This window comes from Oncorhynchus gorbuscha, linkage group LG20 (genome assembly GCF_021184085.1).
Source record: "Oncorhynchus gorbuscha isolate QuinsamMale2020 ecotype Even-year linkage group LG20, OgorEven_v1.0, whole genome shotgun sequence".
NCBI lineage: Eukaryota > Metazoa > Chordata > Actinopteri > Salmoniformes > Salmonidae > Oncorhynchus > Oncorhynchus gorbuscha.
In genome coordinates this window covers 31713833-31730309 of record NC_060192.1, presented here as the reverse complement: position 1 = coordinate 31730309, position 16477 = coordinate 31713833, and the positions used below count along the sequence as shown (strand labels likewise).

General features: G+C 43.8%; 1 protein-coding gene across 1 annotated transcript in view; it reads left to right on the top strand.

The window, feature by feature from the left end:
* The window catches only part of rps14 (ribosomal protein S14), a 3033-nt gene extending 74 nt beyond the window's left edge, over positions 1–2959 (top strand). Inside the window, exons 1-5 of the mRNA XM_046317323.1 lie at positions 1–56; positions 1450–1600; positions 1757–1918; positions 2199–2275; positions 2850–2959. The exon at positions 1–56 is cut by the window's left edge and continues 74 nt beyond it. Of these exons, the coding sequence (XP_046173279.1) occupies positions 1452–1600; positions 1757–1918; positions 2199–2275; positions 2850–2917 (456 nt within the window). The 5' untranslated portion in view covers positions 1–56; positions 1450–1451 and the 3' untranslated portion in view covers positions 2918–2959. The remainder of the gene's footprint in view (positions 57–1449; positions 1601–1756; positions 1919–2198; positions 2276–2849) is intronic.
* Positions 2960–16477: the final 13518 nt, after the last annotated feature.

The window sequence follows — 16477 nt, the reverse complement described above, 5'->3', positions numbered from 1 at the left end:
CCCGGTTGCGAAAGTTCTTTCCTTTTCTGTTTCGGCTTTACTAGAGACACACACAGGTAAATTATCGCAGATTTGTTATCCAAAGGAATCCTCAATCCCTTCAAGTGTATGTTACCCCTTGTCCTTGTATTCGATAAAGTAAGCGCTTATACCTAAGGAAAATGTGCAATTTGTTCGAAAATAGGACTAGAAGTTTATGGATTGGACTACTTTAGTGTAGGCTGGAAGAAGCGATTTTCATCATCGCGAGGCCTGAAAATGTAGTTTGCTGAAGCACATTGAGTGGGGTTCATGTGTAACTAGTTATATTAACCATATTGTGCCGAATGTCTTCACTCGTGTACATGTTTGCTGCTGGGAAGTGTTATCTATGTCTTTAATTGTACCGGAGTGTCATGTGGAGTGTAGCTTGCTCATGGTGCGCTAACGGTTAGACATTGTAGCTAACTTGCTGTCGCGTTGATTGGACCGTGCTAACCAGGTAAACTATGGGCTACTGTAGTTTAGTCTTTACATTGTTGTGACAAGTACACAGTCGTTTTAATACATTCTGGTGTATGGTAGTTAACAAAAAGTTAGTTGACGTGAAGGCCACTCCACTGGCGTGTGTTGCCATGTGACACTTGTATACGCAGGTGTAAAGTTCCTAAGTAAAACCTACTTTAAAGTACTACGTAAGAAGTTTTGGGGGGTATCTGTACATTTGTAATATTTTTCCTACATTCCTAAATAACTTCACTACATTCCTAAAGAAAATAATTTACTTTTTACTCCATACATTTTCCCTGACACCCAAAAGTACTCGTTACATGTTGACAGGAGAATGGTCCAATTCACACACTTATCAAGAGAACATCCCTGGTCATCCTTACTTACCCTACTGCCTCTGATCTGGTGGACTCACTAAAAACACAAATGCATCATTTGAGTGTACCCCTGGCTATCCATCAATAAAAACAACATTGTGAGGTCTGGTTTGCTTTACTATAAGGAATGTTAAATGGTTTTTACTTTTGGTACTATTTTTTTTCTACCAAATACTTTTAATGTAGTATTTTACAGGGTTGATTACCTTGAGTTGTTTTCTATTAAGTTATCTTTACTTTTACTCAAGTATGACAATTGAGTACTTTTCCCACCACTGCTTGTATGTAACATTAGCTAGTAATTATTGGTCAGTTGCAATAATGGTTGAGATTTTGTTAAATATTCTCATTGTGCACACAACTAGTGAGTGACACTTTTTAAATACAGCAATTCAAACGCATCTTGTGGTGAAGTTGTCTCGTAATGTATGCATCCCCTACCAGGAGTTAGGATCTAGCCAGTTTGATAGATATAGATATGGAAACGTTACTTCCTGCCTTGCCCCAATCTGGTCACTTGCTAATGCCAGGATGGGTAGCTGACGCTTAAACTAAATGCTGACCAACGTGCATTCCTTTGCAGCTATGGCACCTCGCAAGGGTAAGGAAAAGAAGGAAGAACAGGTCATCGCCCTGGGACCTCAGGTTGCCGAAGGCGAGAATGTCTTTGGAGTCTGCCACATCTTTGCATCCTTCAATGACACCTTCGTTCATGTCACTGACCTCTCCGGCAAGTAAGTACTAGAGGCATTGGAACCATGAATGCACGGCTTTGGAAAATATTCAAGTGACCCGATAGATTATCTATCGATGTCATCACATTGTTGTCTATGCCATGTTCAGTGTTGGTTTCAAATGCTTTGCCCTAAATGTGTCCCGGCACCCTCCAGGGAAACTATCTGCCGTGTGACCGGTGGTATGAAGGTAAAGGCCGACAGAGACGAATCCTCCCCCTACGCTGCCATGTTGGCCGCCCAGGATGTGGCACAGAGGTGCAAGGAGCTGGGAATCACTGCCCTGCATATTAAGCTGAGGGCCACTGGCGGTAACAGGTAATGAATCCCTTCCACTGTTCGCTGAAGCGCAACCTTTTGTTGTTCCATCAGACCTTGTCTTTTGTACATCCATGGGGTTGCACAGTGCTTGATGTGGTTAAATAGTTTTGGTAGGCCACATAGTTTCCTTTTGACTACTACTCCACTGTAAATAGAACAATCAATTTAGGAGTGCAGTCGATATTTTGCTTAGTCTTCTGAGTTGTGGAACTGGATCTCTCTAGTAGACTACACATTAGATTTGTCTTTTGTGGAACTGTGAACATTTGCCTTTCAGAACCAAGACCCCTGGACCAGGAGCACAGTCTGCTCTCCGTGCCCTGGCTCGTTCAGGCATGAAAATCGGACGCATTGGTAAGCTTTAGCTCAGCTGTCCTGTTGGTTGAATAATGTTTTTGATATACTAATGTTTCTCACCCCTCGCCTTGGACCAATGGGTGGTCCTGTCCGCATGTTAGTTATAGCCCCTGCACTGATGTGGCTGAGTCAACTAATCAAGGAGAGGGTTGGGAAACACTACCATGCGTCAATGGTCAAATCTATTGGTTGTATGATGTTTTCCAGAGGATATACATTTTTCATTTGGAAATGTAATTTTTGCTGGTCTTTGAATACTACATGTGAAAGAAACAATTCAACTCTTCTCTTGGCCTGTTTCCTTGGGAGTTTCCTGAACAAGGAGGCTGTGTCATTTACATTACAGTTTATATACTCTCGTATGCTGTTGTCACAACCATGGCATTTTTACACTTCAGTCATTTAGCAGACTCACTTATTCAGAGTGACATATCGTTAGCGAGTCGCTCTGTTCCAATGCCCTAAAGACGATATTAATTACAAATGTAAATGGGGATGTCAATGAATCTGGGATTCAATGTACAATTCTGTTAATGCATGTGAAGACCACCAATGCTCGCTCTCCTTGCAGAGGATGTCACCCCTATTCCATCAGACAGCACCCGAAGAAAGGGAGGTCGTCGTGGGCGTCGTCTGTAAATGTGCTTTGAGTTTTTCACTCAATAAAAGGTTAATTCCAAACGACCGTTTTTGTCTGGTTCTTCGGTGTGTTTTCTATTTGTTCCAAGTCTTTCTAGGAAATTTAATATATACATACATACATGCAGTACAAGTCAAAAGTTTGGACACCCCTACTCATTCAACGGGTTTTCTTTATTTCGACTTTTTTCTACATTGTAGAATTAATAGTGAAGACATTAAAACTATGAAATAATAGATATGGAGTCATGTAGTAACCAAATGTGTTTTTATATTTCCGGTTCTTTAAAGTAGCCACACTACCTTGATGACAGCTTTGCACACTGTATTCTCTCAACCAGCTTCACCTGGAATGCTTTTCCAACAGTCTTGAAGGAGATCCCACATATGCTGGGTACTAGTTGGCTGCTTTTCCTTCACTCTGCGGTCCAACTCATCCCAAACAATCTTAATTTGGTCGAGGTTGGCTGATTGTGGAGGCCAGGCTGTCTGATGCAGTACTCAATCACTTTCCTTGATCTAAGCCCTTACACAGCCTGAAGGCGTGTTGGGTGATTGTCCTGTTGAAAAACAAATGATAGTCTGTTCCAACCGCCGCGTCTTTGTGAGATGTAAAGTAGGTGAACGGATGATCTCCGTATATGTGGTTCCCACTGTAAAACATGGAGGTGATTTATGTAGGATAAGGCACACTTAACCAGCATGGCTACCACAGCATTCTGCAGCAATACACCATATCATCTGGTTTGTGCTTAGTGGGACTATTATTATTTTATTTAACTAGGCAAGTTCGTTAAGACATTCTCATTGCATTTATTTTGGGTGCAATTTCTGAGGCCGGTAACTTATCATCTGCAGAAAAGGTAACTGGGTCTTAGGTTTTTCTTGTGGCCGTCCTCATGAGCCAGTTTCATCAAAGCGCTTGATATTTTTTGTGACTGCACTTAACTTTCAAAGTTCTACATTTTCTGGATTGACAGACCTTAATGTCTTAACGTAATGATGGACTGCTGTTTCTCTGCTTTTTTGAGCTGTTATTTGACATATGGACTTGGTCAATTACCAAATAGGGCTGTATGCTGTATGCTGACCTTGTGACATGACTCCATGTGTGATTTTTCATAGTTTTGTCTTCACTACTTTACAATGTAGAAAATTTGCCAAAATTAAGAAACTCTGGAATGAGTAGGTGTCCAAACTTTTGACTGGCACTGTATATACAGTTGAAGTGGGAAATGTACATACCTTAGCCAAATACATTTAAACACCGTTTTTCACAATTCCTGACATTTAATCCTAGTCTTAGGTCAGTTAGGATCACCACTTTATTTTAAGAATGTGAAATATCAGAATAAGTTATTTATTTCAGCTTTTATTTATTTCATCACATTCCCAGTGGGTCAGAAGTTTACATACACTCAATTAGTATTTGGTAGCATTGCTTTTAAATTGTTTAAACTAATGTTTTGGGTAGTCTTCCACAATTTTGGCCCATTCCTCCTGGCAGAGCTGGTGTAACTGAGTAAGGTTTGTAGGCCTCCTTGCTCACACACGCTTTTTCAATTTTGCCCACAAATCTTCTATAGGTTTGAGGTCAGAGCTTTATGATGGCTACTCCAATACCTTGACTTTGTTGTCCTTAAGCCATTTTGCCACAACTTCGGAAGTATGCTTGGGGTCATTGTCCATTCGGAAGACCCGTTTGCGACCAAGCTTTAACTTCCTGACTGATGTCTTGAGATGTTGCTTCAATATATCTGCATAATTCTCCTACCTCATGATGCCATCTATTTTGTGAAGTGCACCAGTCCCTCCTGCAGCAAAGCACCCCCACAACATGATGCTGCCACCCCCGTGCTTCACGGTTGGGATGGTGTTCTTCGCCTTGCAAGCATCCCCCTTTTTCCTCCAAACAACAGTGGTCATTATGGCCGAACAGTTCTATTTTTGTTTCATGAGACCAGAGGACATTTCTCCAAAAAGTACGATCTTTGTCCCGATGTGCAGTTGCAAACCATAATCTGTTTTTTTATGGCGGTTTTTGAGCAGTGGCTTCTTCCTTGCTGAGTGGCCTTTCAGGTTATGTCGATATAGGACTCGTTTTACTGTGGATATACAAACTTTTGTACCTGTTTTCTCCAGCATCTTCACAAGATCCTTTGCTGTTGTTCTCGGATTGATTTGCACTTTTCGCACCAAAGTACATTAATATCTAGGAGATACACGTCTCCTTCCTGAGCAGTATGACGGCTCCGTGGTCCAATGGTGTTTATACTTGCGTACTATTGTTCGTTTGATTTTCCCATGATGTCAAGCAAAGAGGCACTGAGCTTGAAGGTAGGCCTCGAAATACATCCACAGATGCACCTCCAATTGACTTGAATAATGTCAATTAGCCTATCAGAAGCATCTAAAACCATGACATAATTTTCTGGAATTTTCCAAGCTGTTTAACGGCACAGTCAACTTAGTGTATGTAAACTTCTGACCCACTGGAATTGTGATACAGTGAATTATAAGTGAAATAATCTGTCTGTAAACAATTGTTGGAAAAATTACTTGTCTCATGCACGAAGTAGATGTCCTAAACGACTTGCCAAAACTAATTTGTTAACAAGAAATTTGTAGTGGTTGAAAAACAAGTTTTAATGACTCCAACCTAAGTGTATGTAAACTTCCGACTTCAACTGTAAGGAACCGGTGCTGTACTGTACCTCTGCATGGTGTTATTGAGACTATAGATGTGGACTTCAGAGATCAGGCTGTATTCATTCATTAGAATTCTCTCTGCATCCAAAAGAAAAGACAAAACATTTGTAGAGCATAAACATGTTCTGCCAATTGCCTCTTTCTACAACATAGATGCACAATACAAAGGACTGGGATCAGTCGAGGAGCAAGGCATCGTTCACACATACAATACCTTAGCTAGCTAGTAACCACATGTTGAATTCAGAATGTTAATATCATCCTACAAAGTACAATGGAAGTCTAAGTCATAAAGTCTAAATATACAACATTATTCATGAACAAAAAACTGTATGACTTTGTACTTAAAGGAACCTTTCTTTTCTGAAGATAACTGAAAAGGAGTGTCTACCTCTCATAGTGCATCAAAATGATTTGAGCACGAGCACGCAGGGCAAAAAGCACTTGAGCACGAGCACGCAGGGCAAAACACAAGTACGCACTCCCCTATTCCCAGGATGCAGGCATGCATAATCACAAATCAACATGCTATATTGAACCTGGTGAAATTCACAAAGTATTTTAACAACTGTTAAATTCCCCCCTCCTGAATTTCACCAAATGTGGAAAATACCTAGCTCATGGCATAATTCTGAATTCAGCTCAAAGTTACCCATAGGGTTCAAGGCAAGTGAAGGTTGGTCAGGCCTTCAACTGCCCCTAGATCCACAGTGCCTCTTACACTATATGTACCTTCTTAGCAGTAAAGGAAAAAAACTGTAATTCTGTACTATGTTAAATATGCACCTTCTGGGGGATTGACTCAATTAGTCTCTTGACTGGTTTAACTACCCTCCATGGCCTTATGCGACCTGCCACTGGGCTGATTTTATCAGGTGCATTACAGTAGACTGGGCTCGGGGCCATGGTGACTAATAGTGGTTCTGGCCTTAGATCAGTGATCAGAAGAAGATTTGAAGGAATCAGCTCCAGGATCTCAGGGGTGCTTCCCAAGTCATTTTCCTCAGGGAGGTTCTGTCTTTCCATCCAATGTCCAGAGCTCGGAGTAATTGCTTGAATCCTCCGCCATCCAAGATGCACTTTCCTCCCCAGTCTTTCATGTCTTCCCTGTCCAGTCCATCACCGGAGTGCATGGCCTCTCCTGCATCTACATTGATGGAAGATCCCGCAGCATCACTGTCATTGAAGTGCTCTGAATCATCGATTTCAAAAGGCAGGAAGTTCACCAGCAGCAGTAGTTTTCTATGAACCACCACCTCTCTGCCGTCGTGGTCTTGGATTCTGTACATGTGAGTTTGTGGATTGACTGAAGTCACTGAAAATCTCAGGATTCCACTTGTCAGCCAACTTGCGGCTTGGCTTCCCCGTTCACCCTTGTTGGCGATGAGGACACGATCCCACATGGACAAACTGATGCCTCTAAACTGCTTGACGTACTCCCAACCATGTCGTCTCTGGTGCATGTCAGTGTGCCTTTGGGCAACACTCATAGCTTCCTTCAGCCCAGTGATCAGAGTCTCGACATACTTGTTGCAATCCACAACACTGGAGTCATCCAAGACATTGTGGAACATCACATTCACTGGTAGCCGAGGGACCCTACCAAACATGAGAAAGAATGGAGCATATCCCGTAGTCTCATGAACAGTGGCATTTTAGGCAAATGTCAATGACTGGATTTGTTCAGGCCAATGTTCTTTCGTTTTCAGGGGTAGACTCCTGAGCATGTTGCCTAAAGTCCTGTTGAAGCGTTCAGTCTCTCCATTCCCCATTGGGTGATATGCAGTGGTTCTTGACTTTTGAACACCAGAGAGATTAAGCAGTTCTGCTATTAGCTCGCTCTTGAAATTCACACCCTGATCAGTAGGGATCCTTGCAGCACATTTTTGTAGACACAGAAGACATGATCCCACAGCTTACAAGCCACTTGCTTGGCTGTCTGGTTTCTGCATGGCCATGCATGGGCAACTTTAGTGAAGTGGTCAGTCACCACCAGAACGTGAGTTCTTCTTACTGTCTTCCACGGTCCAAAAATCCAAACACACCAACTCCATGGGAGAGCAGGTTTTGATGCTCCGTTGGCTCTGGAGTCTTTGCTAGAACACATCTCTAGCAGCAGTGTATATACTCCTTGATGTCTCTCTCCATTGCAGGCCAGAAAAACCTCTGTCTGGCCAGGGCTAGAGTTTTAGCTTGGCCTTGATGTCCTGCAAGGATGTGAATGACGGTCACTGCTTTGAGTCTCAACACCTCTGGTTAGACATACTGGAACTTTCTCCGGTTTGTGTGACTCTCCTTAATGACACGATACAGATCTCTCTCTCTTAGGATCAAGTGGTCCCACTGCTTCATCTGCAACAACACTTTAGAAGAAACAGCATATCGGTCCCGTCTGGTGAGCCATTTCTTATTGAAGATGAAAGGAATGGCCTTGGAAATCACAGTCTTGCAGCTGGAGATCCCAAAGTTCCCTCCCAAAGTTCCCTCCTCATATGAGATTTCAGGCAGGGTGTCAATACCAGGAGAAAGCAGCTGCTGGATATTGGAACCAAGCTGGATTGCTTGCATCTCTGTTGAACATTTCCAGTCGATATGGAGCTGACATATGGCTTTCACTTCAGCAGTGGTCAAGGAAGTTAACTCCTGTGGATAAGAAGCCCACAGGAAGGCGTCTTGAACATCATCATTCAGCGTCTCAACAGCATCAGACAGAAGTGCTTGATAGGACTCCCTCATCAGTCTCTGCGTGACAGTCCCTACGAAGGGGTCACGGCTCAGTGCATCTGCTACTGTATTCATGCTCCCTTGGATACGCTTCAAATCGAAGTTGTATGCTGCCAGCTTGGCAACCCATCACTGCTCACAAGTGTCCAGCTTGGGTTTTGTCATGATGTACGTTAATGGGTTACTATCTGTCCAGACAGTGAACTTGTACCCCTTAAGCCAGTGACTGAATTTCTCACACATGCTCCATTTCAGGGGTAGAAATTCAAGTCTGTGTGCCAGATACCTTCTCTGTGACTTACTCAGGGTCTTGCTCGCGAATGCTATGGGCCTTGCTTTATCTTCACCTTCAGGCACTTGACAAACCACAGCCCCGAGACCATCCAAAGAGGCGTCAGTGAAGAGAATGGTTGACCTCTCAAAATCAGGATGAGCCAACACGACACAATTCAGAAGAACATCCTTTTGCTTCTAGAATGCAACGACACACCCCTCAGTCCAATCTGATAGCATCAGCTTCCAAAAAAACCACACTGTTGCCTTTCTTCTTTCCATCTCTTCCTCTTCTCTTTTGACCCCCGATGTGCATACAAAGGCTTGGCTATGGGGGAACAGTCAGGAATTAAGTACTGGTAATGTAATACCATAACCAAGATGGATTTCAGCCTCCAAACAGAGGGAGTGCATCCGTCTACCTCCATATGCTGGGCTTGGCTCATCTTGGCAATGGCCTCCACCTTCTCCACCCCAAATCCGTAAACATAGGCACCCTCATAGATATCATCCTAATCATCCTTCCCTCCAAATACACCTCTGCTGTCTTCAACCAGGATCTCAGTGATCACTTCCTCATTGCTTGCGTCCGTAATGGGGTCTGTGGTCAAACGACCACCCTTCGTCACTGTCAAACGCTCCCTAAAACACTTCAGAGAGCAGGCCTTTCTAATCAACCTGGCCCGGGTATCCTGGAAGGATATTAACCAAATTCCATCAGTAGAAGATGCCTGGTTATTCTTTAAATGTGCTTCCCTCACAATCTTAAATAAGCATGCCCCATTCAAAAAAATGTAGAACCAGGAACAGGTATAGCCTGTGGTTCACTCCAGACCTAACTGCCCTTGACCAGCACAAAAACATCCTGTGGCGTACTGCATTAGAGTCGAATATCCCCCGTGATATGCAACTTATCAGGGAAGTTAGGAACCAATATACACAGGCAGTTACGAAAGCAAAGGCTAGCTTTTTCAAACAGAAATTTGCATCCTGCAGCACAAACTCCAAAAGGTGCTGGGACACTGTAAAGTCCATGGAGAATAAGAGCACCTCCTCCCAGCTGCCCACTGCACTGAGGCTAGGAAACACTGTCACCACCGATAAATCCACGATAATTGAGAATTAAGCATTTCAATAAGCATTTCTCTACAGCTGGCCACCCTGGTCAACAGCCCTGCACCCCCCACAGCAACTTGCCCGAGCCTCCCCAATTTCTCCTTCACCCAAATACAGATAGCTGATGTTCTGAAAGAGCTGCAAAATCTGGACCCCTACAAATCAGCAGGACTAGACAATCTGGACCATCTCTTTCTAAAATTATCAGCCGAAATTGTTGCAACCCCTATTACTAGCCTGTCCTCTCTTTAGTATCGTCTGAGATCCCCAAAGATTGGAAAGCTGCCGCGGTCATCCCCCTCTTCAAAGTGGGAGACACTCTAGACCCAAACTGCTACCAACCTATATCTATCCTACCCTACATCTCTAAGGTCTTCGAAAGCCAAGCTAACAAACAGATCACCGACCATTTAGAATCCCACCGTACCTTCTCCGCTATGCAATCTGGTTTCCGAGCTGGTCATTGTTGCACCTCAGCCACACTGAAGGTCCTAAACGATATCATAACCTCCATTGATAAGAGACAATACTGTGCAGCTGTATTCATAGACCTTGCCTAATGCTTTCGACTCTGTCAATCACCACATTCTCATCAGCAGACTCAGCCTTGGTTTCTCAAATGACTGCCTCGCCTGGTTCACCAACTACTTCTCAGACAGAGTTCAATGTGTTAAATCTGAGGGCCTGTTGTCCGGACCTCTGGCAGTCTCTATGGGGGTGCCACAGGGTTCAATTCTCGGGCCGACTCTTTTCTCTGTATACATAAATGATGTCGCTCTTGCTGCTGGTGGTTCTCTTATCCACCTCTACGCAGACGATACCATTCTGTATACTTCTGGCCCTTCTTTGGACACTGTGTTATCTAACCTCCAGACGAGCTTCAATGCTATACAACTCTCCTTCTGTGGCCTCCAACTACACTTAAATGCAAGTAAAACTAAATGCATGCTCTTCAACCGATCGCTACCGCACCTGCCCACCCGTCCAGCATCACTACTCTGGACGGTTCTGACTTAGAATATGTGGATATCTACAATTACCTAGGTGTCTGGCTAGACTGTAAACTCTCCTTCCAGACTCACATTAAGCATCTCCAATCCAAAATGAAATCTAGAATCGGCTTCCTGTTTCGCAACAAAACATCCTTCACTCATGCTGCCAAACATACCCTCGTAAAACTGATTATCCTACCGATCCTTGACTTCAACAATGTACAAAATAGCCTCCAACACTCTACTCAGCAAATTGGAGGCAGTCTATCACAGTGCCATCCGTTTTGTCACCAAAGCCCCATATACTACCCACCACTGCGACCTGTATGCTCTCGTTGGCTGGCCCTCGCTTCATATTCGTGGCCAAACCCACTGGCTCCAGGTCATCTACAAGTCTTTGCTAAGTAAAGCCCTGCCTTATCTCAGCTCACTGGTCACCATAGCAGCACCCAGCCGTAGAACGCACTCCAGCAGGTATATCTCACTGGTCAGCCCCAAAGCCAATTCCTCCTTTGGCCGCCTTTTCTTCCAGTTCTCTGCTGCCAATGACTGGAACGAATTGCAAAAATCACTGAAGCTGGAGACTCATATCTCCCTCACTAACGTTAAGCACCAGCTGTAAGAGCAGCTCACAGATCACTGCACCTGTACATAGCCCATCTGTAAATATCCCATTCAACTACTGCATCCCCATACTGTTCTTTTTTCCCCTTCTCCTTTGCACCCCAGTATCTCTACTTGCACATTCATCTTCTGCACATCTATCACTCCAGTCTCTATCACTCCAGTGTTTAATTGCTAAATTGTAATTATTTCGCCACTATGGCTTATTTATTGCCTCACCCCCCTTATCTTACATTTACATTTACATTTAAGTCATTTAGCAGACGCTCTTATCCAGAGCGACTTACATCCTTTGCACACACTGTATATAGACTTTCTCTATTGTATTATTGACTGTATGTTTTGATAATTCCATGTGTAACTTTGTGTTGTTGTCTGTGTCGCACTGCTTTGCTTTATCTTGACCAGGTCGCAGTTGTAAATGAGAACTTGTTCTCCACCTTCGCCTACCTGGTTAAATAAAGGTGAAATACAAAACATCACAGAGTCCACTGACATATTGTCCTTTTTAATGATTTGTCCAAGGAATTTCACTGTTCTTCGTAGGAAGTGGCATTTCTTGGGTGCTAGTGTGAGGTTGTTGGTACTTAGATGACTAAACACAACTTCAAGTCACTGCAGAGCCAGTTCCTCGGTGGAACAACAAGTCATCCAGGTAACAAAGGAGATTTGAGAAATGTAGGTCCCCAAATATACTTACCATCATTCTCATGAAAGAGGCCGGGCTGTTACACGGACCCTGTGGCATGCGATTGTACTCATAAAGTCCCATCGGTGTGGTAAAGGCTGTGCACTTCTTGTCCTCACATGAACTGGGATGTTATAAAATCCTGAGGGTCAAGTCCATGGTGCTGGAAAATGCACTGCCACCAAGGGCTGTGAGAAAATCTGCTTGATGAGGAAGGGGATGAGCGTCCTTCACCGTCCGTGCATTCATCCACCTGAAGTCAGTGCCTAAACTCAGACTCCTGTCTTCCTTCCATACCATGGCTAAAGGGGAGGCATACTCACTAACCGACTTGCGTATAAGGCCTACATCCTCCATATCCGTTAACGCCTTCCTCAGCTTCAGGTAATGAGAGAACCCTTCTGAATGGTAGGCGGAAGGGTCTGTTATCAACCAGGTGGATACGGTGAACATAACCCCTGGCTTCTCCACGGTAAACCTTTCGGTTACTGGCCCAACACTCTAACCACTAGGCAACCTGCCGTGAAGGCCCTGAAAGATTGTTGCATCCTCATCAGCCAAGCATGTAGACACATCGTTCAGCTTCATGTTACGTCTTAGAGTGAGATGTTTATTGGAACAGTTTACTACCTTTAAAGGGGCCCAGCCATGTCCTCTCATGGGCATAATAAATACCCACAAGTATGTTTCTGGGCATGACCTTTGACCTGGTAGGCTTGACTATTACATTGCTGCCTGGAGACAATGCCACATTTCTTTTTTAGGAAGTTTACCCCAAACTAAGTGTTCAGTCTTGGGAAAAAGAGTCACAGCTTGAGTAAACTTCATGGTCCCAATCTTGCCATCAAATTCCTGTCCCTTCCATCTTGTGACACTTGTCATCATCTATAGAAACTGCCCACACACTGTTGAGTGAGTCTGGCCATCCATGTTGTTGACTAGCTTCCAGGATTCATCAAGGCCCCTCATGCAATAGACATTGACATTCGATCCCAGGATAAGATCATCATGCTGTCCAGGAACAACCAGGGTGGGCACTTTAACATCTATCCCATAGATTTGCATATCCAAATCATAGAAACACTTTGATGAGGCCTTCTCCCCCCCCCCCACAACCCACTAACACTAACTCTGTAGGAGGCTGATAATGCTGAGGAAGGGCACCTGCTTCCAAATGTCTTTGCTCAGCATGTTCACTCAATGTACAGGCCATAGATCCAGTGTCAAGCATGCCCTTAAGCTGCACTTTCCCATGTACAGACACAGAGCTGTAAAACAAATCTGAAAAAGCCTCAGCCTCTTGTGAACCTAACATAACAATTTTCTCTCCTTCTTTCACATCAGAGCACAACATCTCATATGTTTTCTCGAGATCATCAAATTCTTTCAGTTGAACACCCACATTTCCCCCCTTCACCTGTGGGCATGTCAGTTGAACGGTTGCTGCTGTGGTAGGTTTCTCTGCTGATGTGTTGGGCGTCTCTCACCGCCAGAATTGGCATAGCGTTACCCCTGTTTTAGACAATTTGACTTCCAATGATCAGGGGAAAAGCACCAGAGGCACAAGTTCTCATGTCGAGAGTAAATCACAGTGGAGTGATCTGTTGATCCACAAACCCTGAATTTCCTACGCCTGAAGGGCTTGTGTGAAACCATAACAGGTGGTATGCTCTTCTCTGAGGTACGTTCAAGCAGGTGAATGAGCGTCTCGATACTTGCACATCTTGTTTGGCGGTGAGAGAAGTGTCACTGCACACATCCGCATTGGCCCCGCCTTCACATGGAGTTGCCTGGGGTTCAAAGATTATCTCCTGTACTTCACTTGCAGTCCATTTCTCAGCAGACTTGTGTTGGAATACTTCTGCCAGTTTGGGGTCAGGGCAGTGTTACAAACATCATGAAGACATCTGAGTTGGTGCTGTCAGTCTTCTTACCTTGTCTCTTAAGGCCCTCGTCAGCGACATCTACGGCCTTGTTCAATCGAATCCAACACTCCATAACAGCCTCTCCGGGTACATGTTTAGTATTGTACAACTCAGCTAAAGGCTTGCATGAGTAGGCCAATTCGCTGAAAGTCTGTTTCAGAATGTCCAATACAATCTCTATCTTCTCTGTAGGATCAACAGTTGACTGATTGCGTAAATGTATCTTTACCATGTCTCTTTCTTTGCCAGATAATCGACTAATCATCTCATCTGATTATTCCCCAACAGGACACCCCTTTCCTCCTCAAGTATATTCTCATCGGCTCCTCCCATTTATGAATGGAGCGTTTGTCTGTACCATCTCCTCTATATGTAGGTTCCTTCACGTCTGATTGCATGATGAACTCTACATATCCTGCTGACTCCGAGTGATGATCCCTTATCTTCTCTGTACCTACTGGTGGCTCATGAGTGCTGAACCCTTATCTTCTCTGTACCTACTGGTGGCTCATGAGTGCTGAACCTACCACTCTGTATTTTTCCCTAATGGAGCTCCCTATTTCCCGGGTTAACTGAGTGACCAGCTCAGCTAGACCATCTACAGGGGCATTTTGATTAACACTAGATGAAGGGCTTTCGTCAGAACTTTTTTTTGGAGCAAAACATGGGGGAACCTACTGCACCTACACGCTCTACAGTGGTTTAATCAGGGTATGACAAAAACCTCCACCTCCCGGCAGTGAATTTGGGTTCATCATCACCATTATAAGATGCCATGTCACTAAACCACTGTTATGTTAAAATGTATGTTGTTGAACACACTTCTATGTTAGTTAACCATAAACAGCACTCTCAATACATTGTCTTCAGAAAAAATGATTAAACAGGAAAGAAAATAGGCTGCAGTTCCGCTCTTTGCCACAAGGCGACAGGAGTACCTCAATGATGTAAAGAGTCTCTAGAGCAGCAGCGCCGTGGTGATTGAGCTAACGTCGATCAACGATGAATCCAGGTCACGGCACCAGTGTAACTGCACAGCTGTAGCTCTACCTTGTGTGTGATTGATTGAGACTATAGATGTGGACTTTGGAGATCAGGTTGTTTCAATGAATCAGAATTCTCTCTCTGCATCCAAAATAAAAGACAAAACATTTGTAGATCAAAAATGTTCTGCCAATTGTCGCCTCTTTCTACAACATAGATGCACAATACAAAAGACTGGGATCAGTCGAGGAGCAGGGCATCGTTCACACATACAATACCTTAGCTAGCTAGTAACCACATGCAGTTGGTAGAGCATGGCATGGTTGAATTCAGAATGTTATGATATCATCCATATATTATTGAATTCAGAATGTTAATATCATCCTACAAAGTACAATGGAAGTCTAAGTCATAAAGTCTAAATATACAACATTATTCATGAACAAAAAACTGTATGACTTTGTACTTAAAGGAACCCTTCTTTTCTGAAGATAACTGAAAAGGAGTGTCTACCTCTCATAGTGCATCAAAATGATTTGAGCACGAGCACGCAGGGCAAAAAGCACTTAATAATAATAATAATATAATATATGCCATTTAGGGCAAAGCGAAAGTCAGCACGTATGGGTGATCCCGGGAATGAGCACGAGCACACAGGGCAAAAAGCCACTTAGTTATCACTTTTGCCTCATGGCAAGGTGCTCCATCATGCTGGAAAAGGCATTGTTCGTCACCAAACTGTTCCTGGATGGTTGGGAGATGTGGCTCTCAGAGGATGTGTTGGTACCATTCTTTATTCAGTGCTGTGTTCTTAGGCAAAATTATGGGTGAGCCCACTCCCTTGGCTGAGAAGAAACCCCACACATGAATGGTATCAGGAGGCTTTACTGTTGGCATGACACAGGACTGATGGTAGCTCTAACCTTGTCTTCTCCAGACAAGCTTTTTTCCAGATGCCCCAAACAATGGGAAAGGGGATTCATCAGGCTTTACCCCAGTCCTCAGCAGTCCAATCTCTGTACCTTTTGCAGAATATCAGGCTGTCCCTGATGTTTTTCCTGGAGAGAAGTGGCTTCTTTGCTGCCCTTCTTGACACCAGGCCATCCTCCAAAGTCTTCTCCTCACTGTGCATGCAGATGCACTCACACCTGCCTGCTGCCATTCCTGAGCAAGCTGTATGTTGTCTGTATATTTGTTTTACTCCATGTGTCACACTGCTTTGCTTTATCTTGGCCAGGTCACAATTGTAAATGAGAACTTGTTCTCAACTTGCCTACCTGGTTAAATAAAGGTGAAATCCATTTTTTGTTTTAAAAAGAAGGCCTGATTGACACAGTCTCCTCTGAACAGTTGATGTTGAGATACGTCTGTTACTTGAACTGTTTTATTTGGGCTGCAATTTCCTTTTTTCTTTTTATTATTAATCCCCCAATCCCCCTTTTTTTCTCCCCAATTTCATGGTATCCAATTGGTAGTTACAGTCTTGTCTCGTCACTGCAACTCCCGTACGGAGAAGCAAAGGTCG